The 18,226-nt window shown below is 61.1% G+C and overlaps 1 protein-coding gene and 1 long non-coding RNA gene across 17 annotated transcripts in view; one reads left to right on the top strand and one right to left on the bottom strand.

The window, feature by feature from the left end:
• Nucleotides 1–18,226, top strand: part of Shank2 (SH3 and multiple ankyrin repeat domains 2) — a 402,506-nt gene that overhangs the window by 360,020 nt on the left and 24,260 nt on the right. For all 14 annotated transcript variants that reach the window (XM_058579387.1, XM_058579391.1, XM_058579384.1 and 11 more), the window contains 2 exons: nt 15,822–15,957; nt 16,782–16,862. In XM_058579387.1, the coding sequence (XP_058435370.1) occupies nt 15,822–15,957; nt 16,782–16,862 (217 nt within the window). The remainder of the gene's footprint in view (nt 1–15,821; nt 15,958–16,781; nt 16,863–18,226) is intronic.
• Nucleotides 7,740–16,832, bottom strand: LOC131424193 (uncharacterized). Of its 3 annotated transcripts, XR_009226846.1 has the most exons (4): nt 16,082–16,832; nt 13,981–15,977; nt 13,515–13,894; nt 7,740–12,647 (listed from the first exon to the last, which is right to left on the bottom strand). It is a non-coding gene; the product is annotated as an uncharacterized LOC131424193 (long non-coding RNA). The 3 variants fall into 3 exon arrangements; XR_009226845.1 differs by having other exon boundaries at nt 7,740–13,894; nt 15,766–15,977; XR_009226844.1 differs by having other exon boundaries at nt 7,740–13,894.

Consider the following 18,226-nt stretch of genomic DNA (forward strand, 5'->3'; position numbering starts at 1 on the left):
TGTGCAGACGGGAAGAGGCCCCCTGGGCAGCCGCGGAGGCCAGCACCACTCCCAGCGCCCGCGGTGAGCAGCCCACACAGCTGTGCAGGGCAGCCCGGCGACCAGCAACCAGAAGTGGTCCATTGGCATGGGGGGCCCTGCCCAGTGCAGCTGGCACTCCTGAGAGCAGGCGCCCCGCACAAGTGTCGCCTCCTCTCTCCTTGGGCAGACCCACTTCGCCCCCGCCCAGGCACCCTGTGGAGGAAACGCTCCACCCGCGAGAGGACAGGAGCACAGGGCCTGGTGAGCCAGCAGGTGCCTGGGCCTCGCTGGGAGCTCCGTGTGGGCTCCGAGGCTGACCCCATGCCCGACCCTGTGCCCAGAGCTGGGGGCGGGAGGGCCACAGGCCCCTGCAGCGCTGCATGGGCCCCGCCTCCTCCTCAGGAGCTGCCAGCTAGTGACTGAGCACGAGTGGCGGCCAGCCGCCATGGGACAGGCAGAGCGCAGGACTTCCTCAGGCCCCCGGGCTGTGCTGCCCCCTTCCTGCAGCCCAGAGCAGGACAGCAAAGTGCCCGGCCCATGGCGGGGAAGGGGTGCTCCCCCGGGACTTAGCCCATGTGTGTCCTGGACAGTCCTGACCCTCCACCCCTTTCAAGGGCAGTGTCCATGCACAGGCGGTCATTCTGAGCACGGCAGGAGGACCACCGCCCGCAATGTCCTCATCCCTCGACAGGCCTCGTGAATGTCTCTGGGGCCCCAAGGACTGGCCATGGCCTCTGCTCCTTTCCCGACTGCGGAGGGGAGGCCCCTCGCAGTCCTGGCTGGTCTCGTGCCGTGGGGAGGGGTCCTTTCTGGGCGGCGGCCTCCCTGGGGATGAGCAGGGCGAGTACAACGCACAGGAACTGAAGTCCCTTCAGGACGCGCCATGGGACCGGCTCTCCCGTCGGGTGGCCGCAGGGCAGCCAGAGTCGCGGAGGCCATTCCAGAAGGCCGAGGGGAGCCCTGTGGAGTGTCCGGCCCTGAGGGGAAGTGACGGGTCACCCCGCCCAGGGCCTGCCCCAGCCCAGCTCGGAACCAGCTTGAGTTGGGCCGGGACAGAGGAGGAAGGCAGGGCAGGGGTGCGGGCGCTGGCCGGCTGCTCGGGAGGCCTCCTGCCTGCTCTCAGCAGGAGAGGCCGAGGCTCTGGGTCACCCTCCTGGGGACGGGGCCAGAGCCCAGCTAAGCCCTGAGGGCCCCCCGCCCAGCCAGAAGGACCCCCAACGGCCAGCGCTGCTGCATCCCCCACGTCGCGCTCAGCAGCCCCCACCTGCCGAGACCCCTGGGGGGCAGGTGGGCCGTGGGCACCCCCTTCCTCGTCTTTGTGGCCTCCATCAGTGTCCACCTCCACACTGTCCCGAGGCAGGGCTGCTCCGGTTTCCCCTTGGGAGAGAGGAGATGTCCCCGGCTTCCTCTCACTTGAACCCCTCTGTACATGGGGGGCACCAGCCACCTCTTCGCAGAGTACTTGTGGGGACTCAGTGACCACCGTGAGGTCCTTGGCACAGGGACAGCCATGGCAGGGGCCCAGCTCCTGCTGGCCCTTGATGTCGCACTGCCCATCACACTCAGGCATGGCCAGGCCCTCCGGCTTCCTGGGTGCCACCCTGGGCCTAGCCCTCCCCCGGCCTCACGCGCCACCCAGCGCAGCCGTGCTCAGCAGGCAGAGTGACAGAGAGCCTGGGGACAGGGGAGGCTCCGTCCAGGGCTGGTTGGCCCCTTGCTCTGGCCTGGGCGAGGTGGGCGTTGCGGCAGGAACGTGTGGTCGGCGAGGCTGTCCCCTCATGGCAGCCGGGAGCAGAGAGAGAGGGAAAGGCCAGGTCCCAAGGTGTCCTGAGGCCAGCCGCAGCGTCCAGCAGCACCAGGGGGGACCAGTCCTGCACACTGAAGATCCAAGTCACCACAGACGGGAGGAGGCACGGCTTCCGGCAGTGAGGGACAGGTCCCCTGGCAGTCACCCGGGCTCTCTGGGGCAGCCTCTGTGTGACACTCCTCCGGTGCTTGGGTCTGAAATGACAGGGACAAGGCAGCTGCCGAGGGGCCGTCTGCACATGCTCCGCGGGCCAAGAGCTCCGCTCTCGCAGGATGAGAGGCTGCCGTGGGGGGCTGCCAGGCCACCGCACAGGAGGAGGGACGCTGCTCCAGGGCGCAGGTGGCCTCTGAGGAGGGCGAGCCCCAGGCTGGGCGGGCTCCGGTGGGTGCTGTGTCTAGGGAGAGGAGCGTCTGCACACAGCCCTGGCCCCGGGCTCAGCCTGGTGCCCCAGCCCCTAAAAAAGTTTGCCTTTGTCTGCAAGAAAGCTGCCGGGTGGATGCCAGGAGCGCCAGCCCCGTGACCAGGCCCAGGCCAGGCTGCAGGCTGAGGTGTGAGGACAGGCTCCTGAGGCCCGAGGGACAGGCTGCACGGCCAGCCCGAGCAAGCCCAGGGACAGGCCTGGTACTGGGCGCATGCCTTGCTGCAGGAACAGAGAGAGCAGCCACCCCTCTGGCCTGCCCCGGGGCTGCAGGTGCCCCAGCCCAAGCTCAAGCCTTCCAGCCCTGGGGGGGCTTCTCAAGGGTGTGGCCTGAAGCAGGCCTGGAGGGAGTGCCTGAGTGAAGGGGCCGCCTGTGGTGGCTCCTGGATAGGGCAACGGTAGTCACCAAGTGAGGAGCCGCAGCCTCAGGCCAGCAGTGCTGGGTGGCTGCTGAGGCCCAGGCCTCAGGCTCTCCCCGGCCACTCTTCTCACCACCCCCCACAGCCGTGACCTCTAGGGCCTGCAGGGCGGGATGTCAGTGTGAGCGGGCTGGGCGAGGCCCTGGGTGCAGCTGGTGGCCCCGGGCTTCAGAGGCCCAGCCCCAGCCTGCAGCCCTCAGGCCGGCAGAGAGGCTCTGACAGCTTTCTCATCAAACCAGGCTTTGAAAACCTCGACGGGAGATGAGCTGAGACTCAAATCTGGCCCCCGTCCTGTACAAGGGAGGCCGGAAGGGAGCCTGCCTGGGGAGGACCCAGCCCCGGCCCCCACCCAAGGCACTGCCCGTTTGTGACTTTCCAGAAATGAGGGCCCTCGGGAGGTTTCAGGAGAGCTGCGCAGTCAGACATCGGCCCCAGTCAGGAGGCTGGGGAGAGAGGACGGCTCCAGGCCAGGCTCCAGGCCAGGCTTGGCGGCGCAACTCAGTGGGAGCCCGTGTGCCCAGAGGCACAGGCCTGGCTCCGTCCCCAGCACCTCCAAAGAAAAGAGCTCTCGGCCTGAGCCTCCCCAGAGCCCCTCAGGCAGCAGGAAGCCGTCTCTGAGGAGGCCCAGGCTGCAGAGGCAGCACAAAACAGAGGCCACGGCAGCACGGACCCCTGCTGGCAGGCCCAGGAGGCTGCAGCTCATGGAGCCAGGTGCCCCGAGGGACAGGCAGCTGAGCCAGGCGCCATGGCTGTAGGGAACCCAGGCCAGAAGCACTAGAGCCAGCAGCCCACGCAGGCCACGGAACCTCGAGACCACTGAGGAAATCGGAGGGCGCGCTCCACGTGGCCACTCTGTTCATCTGTTTGTGAGATCCGCCAGCAGGAGCCCGGCTGGGTGCCCAGGCTCAGCCCCAGGGAGGGCACGTGGCAGCAGTCAGGGGAGCAGCCTCACGGGGCCGCGTCTCCATCTCCAGGATGTGTTGTTACGTGGGAAGGCGAGCGAGAGGGAGTGTGACCAGCAGCTGCTCGGTCACAGGGAGGCGGGGGGGGGGGGCATGTAGGCATGTTCACACACCACGGCACACACGTGTCACATGCACACACGGCACACACGTGCTCATAGGCACACACGGCACACACGTGCTCACAGGCACACATAAATATTTGGTGCTTTCTTCTTTTTAATGTAAGAACAATCCTACAAAACGTCTTGCTCACTGTTCCCTGGGGTGAGCAAGGTGTACAAGAAGAGAAGCCCCCTCATGGCAGCCGGGAGCCGAGAGAGAGGACAAACTGGTTTTTAGATTTGATTTTGAAATTGGGTAAATATTTCATGTAATTCCAAAATGCAGTTAATCAAAACCATTTTTAAATCTCTAAAATCCAAAACAAAATAATATAAATGAATACAACTGCAGACGGAGTTAGTGGCACTTTATGGAGAAACCATTCCTGGGGACAGTCTGTGCCTCACTGCAGACCACAGGGACGCCGGCTGTTTCAGCAGTGCTCATCGAGCTCGAGGGAGTGTTGAAGCTGAGCTGGGAGCTCATGACAGGCTGGTGGGTGAGTGACAGATGACAGGCCGGGCCAGACATGCAGCCATCAGGAACCTAGATTCTCAGCCAAGAGAAAGAGCCCCCCCCGCGTGCAGCCCCGGCCACGCTGAGCAGCTGACAGGCAGTGAGCCGGCGAAGGGCCTGGAGCGGGTGTCGCACACAGAGCGAGGGCCACAGGAAGTTCCCAGGAAGCGAGGCGCAGAGGCTGCCCCGACTGGAGCGTGTGAGAGAACAGGGACAGGCATGCAGGCCGAGGTCCCGATCCCTAACCCCAAGCCCAGAATGACCCCTAGTGTGAAGCTTAAGACCTTGTTGTGGGAAGCAGACGGGTGAGAAGCAGCACCAGCCCTGGAGGGCAGGAGACCCGGGCCCCAGAACGGAGCCACATCCTGAGCCTGACCCCAGTTCCTCACCACACTCATAGGTTATTGGTGTCATCTACCCTTGGGGCTTTTTTCCTCTTTTAAAAACATTTCCTGATCCTCGAGGTGAAGGACCGTGCGGGGTCCCCAACATGAAGCGCCTCACAGAAACGGGAAGGAGGGCCCTGTTCCCAGGCGTCTCTTCAATCCCGAGTGTGTCTAGATGTCAACGGGGCAGCCAGACCCGCAGGGCAGTTACCTACAACCCAAAAGGCAGGCCCTGATACCAAGTGCCGTGCAGGCCCCCAGGCCTGCTGCTGCTGATGCTTTTATTATTATTATTTTTTGTAACCAGGGATTGAACCCAGGGCCCTCGGCCTGAGCCCCATCCCAGCCCTTTCCTGTATTTTACTTACAGACGGGGTCTCGCTGAGTTGCTTAGGACCTCCCTAAGTTGCTGAGGCTGGGTTTAAACTTGAGATCCTCCTGCCTCAGCCTCCCGACCACTGGATTACAGGTGGGTGCCACCACACTGGGCCCAGACATTGGCTTCTTGTCGTGACATTTATAGTGTCACCTCACAGCCAGGTCTGGTCTGGTATCACAGCTGGAGCCCCCACACTGTGGGGCGTGGTGAGCACTCACTGGCAGGCCGTGTGCAGGCGCACGTGGAACATGAGGCGGCTCCCCCCTGAGGTTCCCCCACATGGGAAAACATGGCCCTGTCTGGTAAAACCCAGATCCAAAGCACTCCTGGTCCCAGGCACCGCTGGCCAAGACCAAGGATGGCCTCTGGTGGCCTGGAGCTCCCGGGGAGCTGGGGGAAGCAGTCGGCTCACAGGGCCACCGTGACGCAGGGGCCCAAGCTGCTCACAGGTGCCCGAGGGTGGGCTGCCACACGACTCCCTCCACAGAGCGCAGGAGAGCGGTGAGAGTGGAGGGGCCCGGCAAACAGGCCCCAGGGCCCTGTGACCAAGGCCACCGCCCACCACCAGAGTCAGGTGATAGCAGGCACCCGAAGGTGATGAGAAGGGCTTCACCCGTGTCCCCCACCAAGCCCGCGCCCTGCCTAACCAAGAGGAAACGCAGTCCCTGCTGGAAGTAGTCTACAAAAGACCTGACCATCAGGGTCACCAGAACCAAAGAAGAAGTGTCCACCCAGCCAAGAGGACCCTGACGAGATCTGATACCAAGTGCTGTGTAGTGCCCTGAACCTGGGGTCGGGTGGAGATGAGCCTCTCCAGGTGTATGTGGGCCCAGGGAGTGACGTGGCATTTGGGTCATTAACGACCACCGCACCACAATCACGCACAGGAGGTCAGCAGTGGGCGGAGTGGACTCCATCTCCCCAGGGGCTCACAGCGTGGCCTGTTCAGACACAAAGGACACTGGTCGAGCTCTGGGACTTAACAGATGTGCTTTCCAAACACCCCAGGCTCACAGACCAGGTGCATCTTAAAGAACTGGTTGCTCTGAAGGGACCCGCTCCCTAACCTGAAAACCCGTGAATGGAGGAAGCAGACCTCCCTCTGCCTTCCCACAGGCTGTCCCCGCGGGCGGCCGGGGAGTTCTAGAGGTCAGTTTCTCTTCAAAATTGGTTCCGACCGGGCTGGGGCTGAGTGGCAGTGCTTGACTTGCACGTGCAAGGCCCTGGGTCCAATCCTCAGCACCACGTAAAAAAAACAAATAAAGAGATGGTGTCCATGACAACTAACAAAGTACTTAAAAAAAGTGTTCCAACTGAGGGTGGAGGAGGAGAGAACCCGGCTCCCGCACGTGGCAGCCCCGGAGAGGAGGGGTCCCAGGACCCCACGGCCCACACTGGCCAGGCGTCTGGCTGGCGGCACCGGGGCCACTCACAAGTCAGACCACCACAGAGAGACCCAGCCAGACCTCGGGGCTCCCCACGCGGCTGCACACGGCGCGGGAGCCTCACACCTGCGGGGGCCACGCCCCCACCATGGCTGAGGTGAGCCCGGAGGGCCCAGCGAGGTGGTGACTGCATGTCCCCAACTAAGGCGCAGCCGGAGGCAGAGGAAGGGAGCCCAGAGGAGGAGGAGGGCATGCTGGCCAGAGGCAAAGGGGGTCTCCGTCAGCCGCCACTCAGATGACCAGCTGTGAACTCAGGACAGAATGTGACGGGCGTGGTGTGAAGAGTCAAGGGCTCTTCTCAGGATGACAGAGGTGCTGTGTTTACGTTCGTGAGCCTGCCTTCTCACAAACATCATGCTGCGTCGCCGGACACGGGTCACGTCTGCAGTCCCGGGCGGGAGGCTAAGGCAGGAGGATCAGGTTTAAGGCCAGCCTCAGCAATTTGGCAAGGCCCTGTCTCAAAATAAAAAATAAAAAGGGCTGGGAACGTGGCTCAGTGGTAGAGCCCCTGGGTTCAGTGTCTGGACCCAAAAACAACCCCAGAAAGTGCTGAGCTGCTTCAGGTTCCCAGTGAGACCCCGGGCGACGTTCCACGGGGGCAGGGGGAGGCCCTGGGACCAGTGGCTTTGGACTTGTGATCCTCCTGCCTTGGCCTCCCAAAATGCAGGCGTCACAGGTGGCCACCACTGTGGCTGTGTTTATTCTGTAAGCGGAAGCTGCTCATGGACATAGTCCAGCCTGTCCACGTCCTTTGAGGGTTGTGTGCCTGCGCTGTGTCCGGATGTCTGGATACTCGGAGTCGCGCAGACCTGCTGCTGCGTGGTCGGCAGGTTTACAGTCCCACGGTTCACTGGGACTCCACTCATTTGTTGATTCTAGGAGAGGCTTTGGGTCTGTGTCCAGGTCCACAGTCGGCGGGGGGCCCAGCTCTTCCTGCTACGTGTGTCGAAGGCTGTCCTTACCCACAGAGCGGCGCTGCGGTGCCAAGGGCAGGTGGCCATTTCCACGTGGCCTCCTTATGGTCCTCTGTTCCGTCTCGTTGGTCCAGTGGGTCTCTGCCGGTACCTGGCCTTGATTACTGTCGCCTGACAGCAGGTCTTGGAGTCTTGTGGCCCCAGCTGGGGACTTTCTCCTCCTTCGTATCATGTTTCTTACTTGGGATCTTTTAGCCCAATCAGTTTCTCAGTTTCACTATACTGAGAAATACTGCCGCCACGGAAGTCAGACTTAGAGCCGGGTGGGGGCTGGGGGGGGCGGGGGGGGCTGGGGCTGCGGACACCCGGTGAATTGACAGGAAAGGGCTGGTGCACAGCAACACGGCGAGGACAAGGGGAGGGCTGGGTGCCACCAAGCCCGTGGGCTGAGGTCAAGGAAGGCGCTGCGACCTGTGCAGAGGACCACCCCAGCCCGGGAGTTAAGGACGTCACAGCAGGTGTGAGACCTCTGAGAGGCGACTAAAGGAGAAGTCGTTGAGATCTCTCAGAGAGAAGGAAAGGGTGGGAAATGGAGGGGCACCTTCGAAAACAAAGGACGGCCCCAGAAGGCCTAGGGTGACCGCGAGGAGCCTCAGGGAGAGCAGGAGGCGGGGGCGCTAGAGGAGCACCTGGGGACCCTCTTGGAGCTGAGGGACAGGTTGTCTGGGTGACGGCCACACCAGGCTCGGGGGAGCTCCAGGGACCCTGCAGCGTGGGCTCTTACGAGTCAGCAGATCCCACGCTGGAGCCGGGAGTCCCAGGCACAGGACCAAGGTGACCGCCTTCAGGCCCTCGGGCAGTCCTGGCAGTGAGCACAGGGAGCGCAGCCTCCAGTGTCCCGAAGAGCGCGTGCGCCTGCTAGATGTGCCGGGCCCCGGGTCCTGCCCTCCTCTTTCCTTCTTTGCGGTTGGCCCCCTCCGGCCCAGGCTCTGCTAGGTGTGGACATCATGTGACGGTCGCGGCCCCCTTCTGAATTCCCTCTTGCCGTCATGAAACGTCACTCTGCTCTTCTGGCGCTCCCCCTTCCAAGGCTCCGTGGGCCACTCCAGCGAGGTGGCTGCTCTCGCCGTACCGTCGGTCTCCTAGAATGGGCAGCCCAGTGGGGGGCCGCTGATGGTTTGTGGTGTGGCCATCGGACACTCTAACCCCCAGGTATATGTCAATGTCACCCAAAAGGGACACCCTGGACCCCAGCAGCTGTCCCGGCCCCGCACCGCACTCTGTGGCCCTTGTGAACTCTGGGCAGGCTTTCACAGGGACACGTGCCATCGGCACTCTTGGGGACATGCCAATGGATCTCTGGGTTGTATAGTGACCTTGTATTTAAATTGAGACGAACGCGCCCAAGTGCTGCTCTAGTGGCGGAAGGGACGGGGTTGCAGCTGACATCCACCCACCAGGGCCCCCGTCTCCCTTTGTACCCTTTCAGCACACTCGGTCTTTCCGATCCACCCCGTGTGGTGCTTATCCCTGGAGTCTTACCCACTGACACCTGATCTAACCCATGCTGTCCATGCACGCTTACCGGTCAGTTTCCAGACTGTCTGCTTCCCCTGCCGCCTTGGCTGCTGTCCCAGGCTGTTGTGACCTACCCATGGGCTCTCGCGTGTCCTCCACACCTCCTGGTGCTGGCCTAGGGTCACAGCCTTAGCTTCTTGGTCTGAGTGGACTTCACATAGGATCCGCACCTGGACACGTGGTGCGCCCGCTGTGCTTCTGCCCGCCCGCGACTCCCCCAAGACCGTGCTGCTGATCTGCGTCCCTCACGTCTCTTTTGAACTAAGAGGGAAAACAGGCTCCTGTGTCCTCGGGTTCACCCGCTCCGACGGCCCCCACGACCTCGCCCCACAGACCCTCCTCTGCCTGCTCTCTGGTCAAATCTGTTGGTAACAAATAGCTTTGTTTTTTATTTCCCTATAAAGGTCTTAGCTTTGCCTTCGTTCTTTTAAAATATTTCCACCAGGTACAGAAAGTTCTTTCCTTCCCACGTTTTTAAGGGTGGCCCACCCACCGTCCTCTGACCTGCAGAGTTTCAGATGTGAAGTCTGCAAGCACTCGGGGCGCCGTCCCGCAAGCTGGGCCCTCTTCTCTGGCTGCTTGAGCGTCTCCCCCTTGCCTGGGCTCTTAGCAAAACGTGGCCCTCTGGGGTTCTTTCCTGGTTGGGATTCACTGTTTTGAATCTATAAATTAATGTTCCTCGCCTGCCTGGGAAGCTTTTGCCCAAAATATTTTTTCTGATTCATTTCCTCTCTCCTCTACGACTCTAACTTCCCCCCTTCTAGGGCTCTACCCCTATGTTACCCTTTGATATCGCTCCCTAAGTCATAAGAATCTGTTCACTCTTTTAAAAACCTGTTCTCCTCTCGTCTTCAGAGTGGACAGGTTCTGTTGGTGGATCACTGGCTCCTAACTCTTTCATATCTATTCTGCTTTTAAGCCCATCCAGAGCATTTTTTAAATTTCAGATATTTCTTACTTTTAATGCTTTCAGCTAGTTCTCTCCATTTTATTTCTCAAAATTCCCTATCTTTTACTCATTATAAGTATATTCTCCTTTATGTAATTTAGTATTGTGATAATAGCTGTTTCTAAAGTCCTCATCTGATAATTGTAACTTCGGGGGCATCTCTGAGTTTATTAGGTTTGAATTGTATCCTGAATATTGTGAATGCTGTGCCGCGGCCACTCTGGGTTCTGCTGTATTCCCCAGATGAACATCCATGTTTTTGCTGTGACTGATCGTTGGCTTGGTTAGCCCCTGTGTGGCCTGCAGGGGCAGCTCAGCTTCCCCACAGGTGCGTGGCCTCACTGCAGTGGCTGATGTCTGGGTCAGCCCTGTGCCCACACAGTTGACACTCCCTGGAGACCTGGGGGTGCACACAGAACATGGGGCCACATTTCTGCCCTCTCTGCTGGGAGTCTCCCCTGGCTTTGGCAGCTGTGGCCGCCCTGGGTTCTGCCCTCTGATTTCCCGTCTCTCCCACCACACTGGCCCCAAACTTAACAGGTTTCAACTCCACATGAAATCCACCCACCTCTTTTTGGCCTCCAAAGCCTTTAGATGATTGCTTTCCTTGAGGGTTTAGGTTGGGGGTTGTGTTTTGTCTAGACTTTATAAGTGTCACCTACATACTTCATCTTAGGAGCTGACTTTACCCATCCTCCAACCTCATAAATTATACCCAGCCAAACTACCAATTAAATATGAAAATAAAGCCACTTTCAAACAGGCAGTGTGTCCAGAAGTAAGACTTCCAGATTCCTTCCTAAGGAAGTTACTGAAGGGCATCCATACAAAAGAGGAGGCTGTAAAACAAATAAACAAGTGCAATGTGGAGTTTGGGGTTCAATATGTCCCTCATAAGAAAGCATGAAAGAAATCCCCAGGATGTCAGTAAGAGGACAAGAGGCAGAAACGGTGGGTTCTGGCCATGAAGAGCAAAGCACAGTCCTCAAGAGAGACTTCTTCAAGCAGACAGACTTGAAATACCAAATGGGTTTGAACATGTTGAAGAGATTTACATAATTAAGGAAGTGTTTGGATTTGAATTACTGTTAAGTACATAGAAAATTAAATCAATAAAAAAAAAATCATTTTGCTCCAGGGGAAAAATGTACAGGAAAAAAACAAAGTAATCACAGTTAACTATATGGCTGAACTATGAATAGATATTGCATAGTCATGAAGCAGATCCTGAGCGTTGGTCTACTTAAAATTCTGGTGTATCTGGAGAGTGGTGTGCTGGGAACGGCGGGGGACAAAGGGAGGGAGCCAGGCAGGCGGCTCCCAGCTGGGGGTGCCTCTGACCTCCCCTGGGATGCCTGGCGCTGTTCTCCAGCAGGGTAGAGGCCACTGGCTCAGACATCTGTCCATGGGGTGGGGCTTCCTATCCTGGGGTGAGTGTGACAGGGGTCCCCACGGTGTGCTCTGTAGTCTGTGCCGTGACAGTGAGATCTAGGTTCCATCTCAGGTGCAGGGGTAGCCGTTGGCATCTAGTGGGTAGAATTCAGGGACATTGCTAAACATCCTACAGTGCACACCCACAACAAAGAACAGGTCCAAAATCACAGTAATGCCACTGTTGAGCAATCCCAAGCTAAGCCATCGTTTTCCAAAGCAATGAGCCAGCAGATAATAGCTAAAACGTAAATATCATAGCAACGACAGACAGGCACTTCAAGACAGGGGGAGACGCAGAATCGGCCGAGGAGAGGGCCTCTGCCATAACCAACCTGGAGCAGTGTTAGTCTCTTGGCCTAGAAGGAGTGTGCACAGCTTTGATATTCTGAACAGCGTCATGTGGGAGCATTACTGATGAGGAAGGCGTGCGCTCCGTCTTGATCCCTGACTGGCTGAATGCCCTGTGGCTTGGGGTCCTGCCACCTCCCTGGACGTGGCTGTGGGGTTCACTCCCTGTCTGTATGTGAGGGTAACGCATGGAGAGGCACGTTGCTCTCTTGCTTTTAACTGGGCCTGGGACTTGTGAGGCTCTCTCTTCTCCAAGGCGGGAACTCCAGGAGCCTCAGTGCTTCCCGGAGCCTGGTGTGGGTGCAGCAACTCCCCCCGGTGGCAGCATGCCAGAATTGCAGGTCCAGGATTTTGAGTGAGTTTGGGATGCCAAGTGGGCAGGTGAGGCACCAGCAGGCCTCCCTACTCCGGGTCTCTGTCAGCACATGAGCACCCCGTGGCCTCTGCCTTAGGGACAGGCTGGCTCTGAAGACCCACGGCCGGCTAAGCTGGCTTTGGCCTGTCCACAGGCTGGGAGGCATGGGACTCAGCTGGTGGCCCTCTGCGCTTGCTGTGGTGGACAGGGACTCCCTGCACAGGTCCTGCGGCATTTCCCACCAGCGAGGCCCAGGTGGCGGGTACTGCGGGCACCGTGTGCCTTCGTCCTGCTCGTCTTTCTTTTTAAAACATCTTTTCAGTCGCAGATGAAGGCAATACCTTTACTAATCTCCCCTGTGCCGAGGCTCAACCCCATACCTCCCACGTGCGAGGCGAGCGCCCCACGTCCAGCCCCTGCCGCCCTGCTCTTCTTGTGGAGTGTGTGCCCTTCCAGCTGCAGTGGCCTCGCGTGCCTTGGGCAGGTGCCCCAGAGCCCACCCAGGCCAGGGCAAAGCGGCCCTGAGCCCGGCTCTGACGGAGGGTGCCTCTCCTCTGGGGAAGGCGCTGTGCCAAGCTCATCTGCTTTCCAGAGCAGGGAGCTCTCCAGACCTGGTTGGAGGGGTGAGGACGAAGAGAGACCGAGGTCAGAGCACCGCTGCGGGGTGCTGCCACCCCTGTGTCCCTGCAGCTTGAGAAGCCCGTCCCTTTGTCCAGGAAAGGGGCTCGCTTTCCCTGAGGAGGGAATCCAGCCTTGGGGACCACTGTGCCACGGCTCACCCCCAGCAAGACATCCCTGCACAGGTGGAGGGAGACGGGCACATGGATGCGGCCAGGCCTCATTGTGGGCACACATCTCCGTAAGGGCCTCTCCAATCTGGGTGGAGTGGGGGTGACCAGTGCCCAAAGGCCTCAGAGCGGGACGGGCAGAAAGCGGGTAGAGCAAGGAGCAGGCAGGCTTAAGCCCGGGCCTCGGGGCAGCAGGAAAGGTGACCCAGGTTCCACACGGGCAGCAGGCTAGGACGGACCTGTGTGGGAAGTGTGGGAACCGCCCACTCTGGGCAGGCCTTGTGCCCTGCAGGGTCCCTGGCAGACAGGTGTGCTCCCTGCCCAAATCAGGGCAGGGCACAGGCTGTGGGCAGTCATTTCTCCATCAGGGCCTTCCTGCCCCGGGGACAGCTTGGTGGCCCACCGTGTGCTCTATGCCATGTGGCAGAGCCCAAGCCACACCTGGAGGGTGTGGAGCAGATGGACATTGAGGTGTCCCCACTAGGCCTTGCTGGATGGACAGGCCAGCAGCTCTCGGCTGGCTCAGGAGACGGGAATCCTGGCTCCGAGCACTAAGGCAAGTGTCTGTCACCAGGGCTGTGGGCTTCATGCTGGGGCTGCCTGCAGGCGCCTGAGGGGCCACCGCACCGCCTTTTGCCAACACAGTTTGGGCTGAGGTGAGGGGCTCCCCCCGGGGTCCCCAGACCTCACCTGTGTCCATCTGGTGTGTGGGGTTCAGAGGAACTCGTGGGATGGTGACATGCGGCCCCTGCCTCTGTGCCACATGCAGAGAGGCCAACGGCAGGCCCCTCACATGTGTTCCTGCTCCCACAGAGGGACAGGCTGTGGGCACAGGGCGAGGTTCCATGTGATCCTGGCTCTGGATGGTCAGCTCCGTCATCTGCACGTCTCAAATTGAAATCAACTTCACAAATGTCCCCTGGTCTGGTTGAGACCAGTTACCTGCAAGGCTCCTTTTGTCCCCTTCCAACATTCTGAAAGTGGCTGGGGCTGCCATGCTCTCCTAATCGCAGCTCCTCAGGAGCAGGAGGGTCACCAGTTCAAGGCCAGCCTCAGAACTCAGCAAGACCCTGTGTCAACATAAAAAAAGAGAAAAGGCTGGGGCTGGGGCTGCGTGGCAGAGCACTCCTGGGCCCCTGGGCCCCATGGGCAGTACCTCCAGAGAATGAGACCTCTGTGGAGCCTCCAAAAGCAGCCGGCACCAAGAGAAGGACAGCAGGACCCTGGCTCAGTGGTGGCTGGGTGGCCGGAGTCCAGCGCCCCTCCTGGCGTGGAGGGTGCCTACAGGGCCCTGAGGTGGCCACGCTCGTGCCCCTGCTAAATGACGGGAGGCTGGGCCACGGCTCTGCAGGGCCACGACTGTGTGACAGAGGCTGTTGTCCTGCCGAGGGCCCTAGCAAGAAGCAGCACGCCTGGGACCTGCTGTCCCTGAGCTGCTTCATGGGAGAGCAGCCCGGCAGACGCCCTCGGGTGTTGGCTGGGCGTGGCGTGTGGCCTCCGTGTCCTCCTGATGTGGTGCCCCATGCACACCTCCCAGGACACAGGCGTGCCAGCCGTGGGAGGCGGGTGACCTTTGGGGCCCCGAGGTCCCATCACCGTCCATCTGCATAGGCCTTCAGCACAGGTGCGAGTCCCTGAGCTGCAGGAGAGGCCCCTGTTAGCAGCTCGTCCCTTTGTCCTCCCCTGAGGGTGGCATCTGCCTCTGACCTTCAGAGGAAAGGGTTCCCAGCCCACTAACCTCCCAGACCCAGGAGTAAGTGTCTGCTTCCTCAACAGCCAAGGTCACTCCAGGGCAATGTCCACCACAGACCCTTGGGGAGAAACTCCCGGGAACCAGAGTCCTAGAGAATCAGCTTGGGGCCGTGAGGGTCAGCGGGTGGCATGGGGGCTGCGGGATGGCTAGAGACGGCAGAATGGTCCTGGGGACCTCTCCCCTGCACAGTGCTCCTTCCTCCCATCTGGCTCTTGACTCCCCATGAGAACAGAAGCTCTGTGTGCAGGGACAGATGGCCGGCTGGGTTAGCCCTGGCCTCCCGGCTCTCAGAGGCCACTCACGACTAAAGTACTGGGTGGATGAGTGAATGAGCAAGACTCCCAGGCGGGAGTCCCTGTGCACGGGCTGAGTGGAGGGAACCCCAGGAGCAGGAGGTGCCTGAGGTGGCTGCTGCGCCTGCCCTCAGCCAGCTCTCCATCGCCCACTCCAGCTTCTCTCCTCCTGCATTAGCTGGGTCCCTTGTTCGACTCTTAGCAAGTCCAGTGGTGGCTGGCGGTCACCCAGGGACAGGTGTCAGTACTTCTGCACGTAAATGGTCTTGAACTTGATCCTGCAGGTCTGACCCTCCTGCTTCTAGCTGGAGATAGCGTGAGGGGGGCACAGGGCAGAGCGCAGGGATGACAGGTGCGGAGCCTGTTGTCCAGGTGCAGTGTGGTGGCAGGGGCAAGCAGGTGTGTACCCCACAGCACTGGACAACTGCCGCTGGACCGTGTGCACGGCAGGCACCAGACACCTGCCCCGTCCACCCCTGTTGGTCTTGTGTCATCCAGGAGAGCATACAGGGGCACTGCCCCTCCTCCCTGGGCCAGGGCAGCCCCTCCTGGCACCTTGTTGACCCCCACTTTGTGCCACCTGAGGCTTCCAGATGGGGAAAGGGGAGGAGGGGCCATGTCAGGGTCAGCGTGAGAAGCGATTAAGTGCCACAGGTCCCTTTGCCGAGAGGGTGGGCAGCCCGCCTGGACACGCCTGTTGGGTTCTGCAGGGACCTGCAGGCCATGAGGACTGCCCTAAGCCACAGGAGCGAGCACTGGGCACCCCAGAACCAGCTGTCCCTGGAAGCTGCAGAGGGCCCTGGGCCACAGCCAGGTGACCCCACCACAGGCACTTGTCCCAGTTTCCCCCAAAGCACTCTGGCTTCCAGAAGGTAGGACCCCACGCTGTCCCCACCTGGCACCTGCTGCCTTTGCTGCCGCCACTCAGGCCAGTTCCCTGTCTTCCTCCAGGTCAACAACGAGAACGTCGTCAAGGTCGGCCACAGGCAGGTGGTGGACATGATCCGCCAGGGAGGGAATCACCTTGTCCTCAAGGTCGTCACGGTGACCAGGAGTCTGGACCCTGAGGACACTGCCAGGAAACAAGGTACATCCCCTGCAGGGGCCCTGGAAGGGACGCCCGCTTCAGGTGGATGGGCCTTCCCTTCAGCTGAGTGCCTCCAGACCCGGGGGGCTGAAATTTGCCCCCCACCCCCAGCCATGACACTGACCCAGGGTCACCTCCCAGAGTGGAGTGGAACCTGCAGAGAGAGATCAAGCGCAGGCCACTGGTGGGAAGGAGGGGGAGGCCACGGCCATCCTCCTAGCCAGCTCTCCCAGGGACAGCTGCATGGGACATGGGACACCAAGTCCTGTGACAGCAGGAAGGCTGGGCTGGGGAGAGAATGCCCAGAACTGGAGGAGGGGCAGGGACAGTGGGAGGCCATCCAGCAGGGGGAGGGGAAGAGCTCCAGCTGTGCACCAGGAGGGCAGAGCCAGCTCCTCCCAAAGCCCCATCAGCTGGAGCAAGGGACCTGTGTCCCCACTGGGACAGGGTGGGTGTGGGACCTGTGCCCAGCCTGGCAGGTGGTGGCTAAGGGCCTACGGCTGCTGCAGCCATCCAGACTGTGCTATGAGTCTCTCGCAGACCCTGGGGGACAGGGCTGTGCCTCTCTTTCTGCAGAGGTTACACCTGTCCTCCACCCCTGGCCCACAGTGCCTTCCGGCCCACCCGAAACACCTGTGAGGTCCTAACCATCGTGGCCCAGAGTCCCTAGGACCACAGGGCCCTGCCACATGACTCATCCTGGGCCTCAGTGACACCTGCCTGGCCCCTGGACAGTGCCATGTCCAGGAGTGGGGAATGGAGAGGCCAGGGGGAGGGGCAGCAGGGCCTGGGGTGCTCACACCTGTCTCCGTCTGCCCGTCCAGCTCCCCCACCTCCAAAGCGAGCGCCGACCACAGCCCTCACCCTGCGCTCCAAGTCCATGACCGCAGAGCTGGAGGAGCTGGGTAAGAGCCGCCCCACCCTGCCCAGCTCTGCTGCCCCGCACGCCCGCCCCTGCACGGCCCTCTGCTAGCTTGCTTCCCCTTGGGTGACGCGCCCTTCCTGCCCTGCATGCCCTGGCAGCTGCGCCCCTGGCAGCTCCTCAGGAGCCCTGCAGGATGTGGTGACCTTTTCTGTTCTCTAACACGTTCTGTCTGGGATTCTGGGGCCTTTCACTGGGGGACAACGGTAAGTGGCCGCAGGGCCCCCACAGCAGCACGTCCACAGCAGCACCCTGCTTCTAGGGCACCCCACAGAGCCCCTGCACAGGCAGGAAGGGCCCAGACCAAGGCTGCAGCGCACGGGGACCTGCACAGATGGCACTGCTCACCAGGCTCAGGGGCAGCACCTTGGAAAGTCTCCAGGAAGCAGACGCTCTGGCCACCTGTCCCCATCTGGTAGACTGGGGACGGTGGCAATTAGCCACACAAGCCACGATGACCTATAAACAGAGGTGGCCACATGGGCTGCCCAGACACTGCACAATACCTCACAGAGTTACCAGAAAGCCAGGGACACCTCTGGAAAGAGGGTGGCTCAGAGCCGGAGAAAGGGAGGCAGCAGTGGCAGCAGGAAGATGGCGGCCAGGGCAGGTCTCATGGGCAGGCGACAGACCTGGGGCAAAAGCGAGCACCCCTCCTTGACGTCTTGCCTGGACAGTGCCTGTGACCGATGCCAGCCTTCCACTGGACACCTCCAGGCCCCCTACCAAAAGCATAAAACAGGCACAGGCGCCCCTCCCCCGACCTTCCCTGGCAGACACCACCCACAAGCTGGGGCGCTCGGCTGCTGTCCTCCTGGGTCCAGGTGTGGAGGCTGGGGCTAGAATCTGAGGCTCAGAGGCGGCTCAGGCTCTTGGAAGAGGCAGCCCTGCTGCAGGGCGCGACCCACCCAGAAACCACAGCCGTCCTCTCCTCTGGCCCCACCTTGACCTCTTGGTCCCTTCAGAACAGCCCATGCATTCCTGCGGGTGCCCGGCAGGAGCCGTGGGCATGCATGTGACCCATGATCTGCTCTGAAAGGAGCCATGGGGCCAGGCCCTCTTCCAAGGGGTCATGTGGGGCTCCCTCCTGGACAGCAGGCGATTGGTCTTTAAAGGGGGCTGCTGTTGGTGTTGGAGCAGGACCTGCGCTGGCCCCAGGTGCCCTCTGCAGGCAGGCCTGCTCCCCAGTCCAGCACGGGGCTGTGTGCAGGGTGCGGGAGGAGGCGGAAGGCGCCTTCCCTGCAGCGGCAGGGGGTGGGTTCCCAGGGAGGAAAGAGCCAGCTCTGAGGGCTGTGGGAGAGGACCCCGCCTGGCTCTCCTGCTGGGCCCCAGACCACCCTGAGCTGG

Source organism: Marmota monax, unplaced genomic scaffold (genome assembly GCF_021218885.2).
Source record: "Marmota monax isolate L192 unplaced genomic scaffold, Marmota_monax_Labrador192_F-V1.1 WCK01_AAM20220418_F8-fsc00038, whole genome shotgun sequence".
In the NCBI taxonomy this organism is placed as follows: domain Eukaryota; kingdom Metazoa; phylum Chordata; class Mammalia; order Rodentia; family Sciuridae; genus Marmota; species Marmota monax.